The sequence below is a fragment of the Barbus barbus genome (assembly GCF_936440315.1).
Source record: "Barbus barbus genome assembly, chromosome: 21".
Classification (NCBI taxonomy): Eukaryota; Metazoa; Chordata; class Actinopteri; order Cypriniformes; family Cyprinidae; genus Barbus; species Barbus barbus.
In genome coordinates, this window is record NC_136749.1 from 19,245,043 (window position 1) to 19,247,141 (window position 2,099).

At 49.0% G+C, this 2,099-nt stretch overlaps 1 protein-coding gene across 1 annotated transcript; it reads right to left on the minus strand.

The window, feature by feature from the left end:
- Positions 1-223: 223 nt before the first annotated feature.
- On the minus strand, positions 224-1,895 carry LOC306887560 (transcriptional repressor scratch 1-like; the record flags this gene model as incomplete). Its single annotated transcript, XM_079445392.1, has 2 exons — positions 1,775-1,895; positions 224-948 (listed from the first exon to the last, which is right to left on the minus strand). Exons 1-2 carry the CDS (start codon positions 1,887-1,889, stop codon positions 224-226), a joined length of 840 nt encoding a protein of 279 aa, XP_079301518.1. The 5' UTR covers positions 1,890-1,895.
- Positions 1,896-2,099: the final 204 nt, after the last annotated feature.

Below are 2,099 nucleotides of genomic sequence, written 5' to 3' on the forward strand. Positions count from 1 at the left end.
TAGTCAAGTACTGCGCAGCGCCGAGGTGAACTGTCTGAACGTCATTTGAGGACATGGGTGCTGAAGTGCATGCGAAGGTTCCATATTCCTTTAAGGTCAACTTTGCAAGAAAAAAAAAGAGAGAAAATTGTGCTATTACTGGGTTTCATTTTGATTGTGAGACATAACTGGGTAGTAATCATCCTAACACGTGACGGGGTAGTGAGCTCTTACAGACCGGAAGTCATGCCTCGATGGATGCGAGCGGCGAGAACGCGCCTTTAAAGCACGCGGACTCGTAATGCTTGTTCAGGTAGGACTTGAGCGCGAACGTTTTGTTGCATCGCTTGCATTTGAAATGCTTAAACGCGGAGTGGGTCTGCATGTGCGCCCGCAGGTTGGAACGGTCGGCGAACGCTTTTCCACAGTGTGCACATCCAAAGGGCTTCTCACCCGTGTGAGAACGCATGTGGCCCTGCAGTAGCCAAGGTCTGCTGAACGCTTTCCCACATATGTCACACTTGTGCTTGAGGTCATGAGTAAGCAGGTGCATGGCCAGGGCTGGCATGGACACGTAGACTTTCCCACATGTCGGGCACTTTTTGGCCATCTTGCTGTCCAGGCTCCGGTGCGTCTGTTTGTGCCTGCTCAGGTTGGAAGACGTTGCGTAGGTTTTGCCACATTCGTTGCACGTGTGCCGCTGGAGGGTCCGTGAGCTGCTGAGCACTTTCCGACGGGACCTGCCGTCCGTGATCAAGAACGCGTCCACGGCGTAACCTTCGCTCACCGCGTTGTCGCCGTTGATGTACCCGGATGTGATCTCGGACTGCGGGCTGTCGGGCTGGTCCGAGTCAGGTGCCCCATAGTCGCTGTGGTTACTGTCATAAATCGGTCCTGGAGAAGGTACTTTAGTGCCACCGTCGCTTTCTCCATCGTAAACGGCCGGGGTGATGTAGTCACTGATGTAGCCTAGCGTGGAGAGAACAAGATCTTTTATTAAATTATTCATATTCACAAGGGAATCGGGTGAGGACAATGGGGTTCGGCGATGCAACGACCACTTTTCCGCTCAATTTATCTCCACCTTGGCAAAGGCGACCGGCGACCAGATTGTGCCAGTGCTCTTTGAGATTCATTATGTGTTTAACAAATTCAGCATTTCTCTTTGAATATAATTAGACTCAATGACCACTCACTACAGGAAATTTCAAACAGAATAGGTGTAAGCTTGACCACATTATTCCAGAGTTATTTCAGGACAAAGCCGTGGAGCTGTGAAGGATGCCACATTTACTGTGGATTTACAGTATGAGCACAGATAGCACTTTTTTTACAGTGGGAGATTAATTGCCCCCTTCTAAAGGCACCACCATAAGCACAGTGTGCTGTGCGCAGCTGCCCTAAGCGTTTCTTTGATTTGCAGAATAAACAAACACCTAAGCTCATCTAGAAGTGACTGGGCTCCAAGTTGCTGAGAAGTTAAGCGTTGTTACCAGCGGCAGATTTCCATACGGAATGCATGCGAATGTTACCATGCGTTTTCAGTGCTGGAATCACACTAATTATGTTTGCATTCCCATTACGGTTTCACATCAAATCACAAGCAAAGCCACAGAGGTGCTTAATCCCGCTACTGGATATCTACTTTCCTTCCTGCAGAGTTTAATTCATAAATGAACCCCAAAACCATTCTTCGCAATTTCAGATGTGTTTGATTGTGCTTACATCTAAAACCCTGCTTGTATTAAGTTAAAGAGCGCAAAATCAAAGTGAATAAGCATTCCTTTGCATTTACCTTTGTCGTGTATCCGAAAGCTAAGATCGGTCCTGGACCTGCCGTACGCGCTCTCAAGTTCAGTGGATGAGAAATCATCTAGCTTCACCTTTTTCACCAAAAAAGACCTTGGCATGTTTAGAGCGCAGAGCGGAAAGCCTCTTCCAGCACGATATCCTCGCTTTATCCACCGCACAATAAAAGAGTTGGTCCTGCAGGGCTGAAAGTCAAACACCTGAGCGGGGGTGGGAGGGGGGTGAGACGCGGAAGCTCCGGAGCTTCAGCTGTGCGCAAGCCGTTCCGCACAGGCGAAATGCAACTTCAGCACTGGACAGCAGCAGCAGAT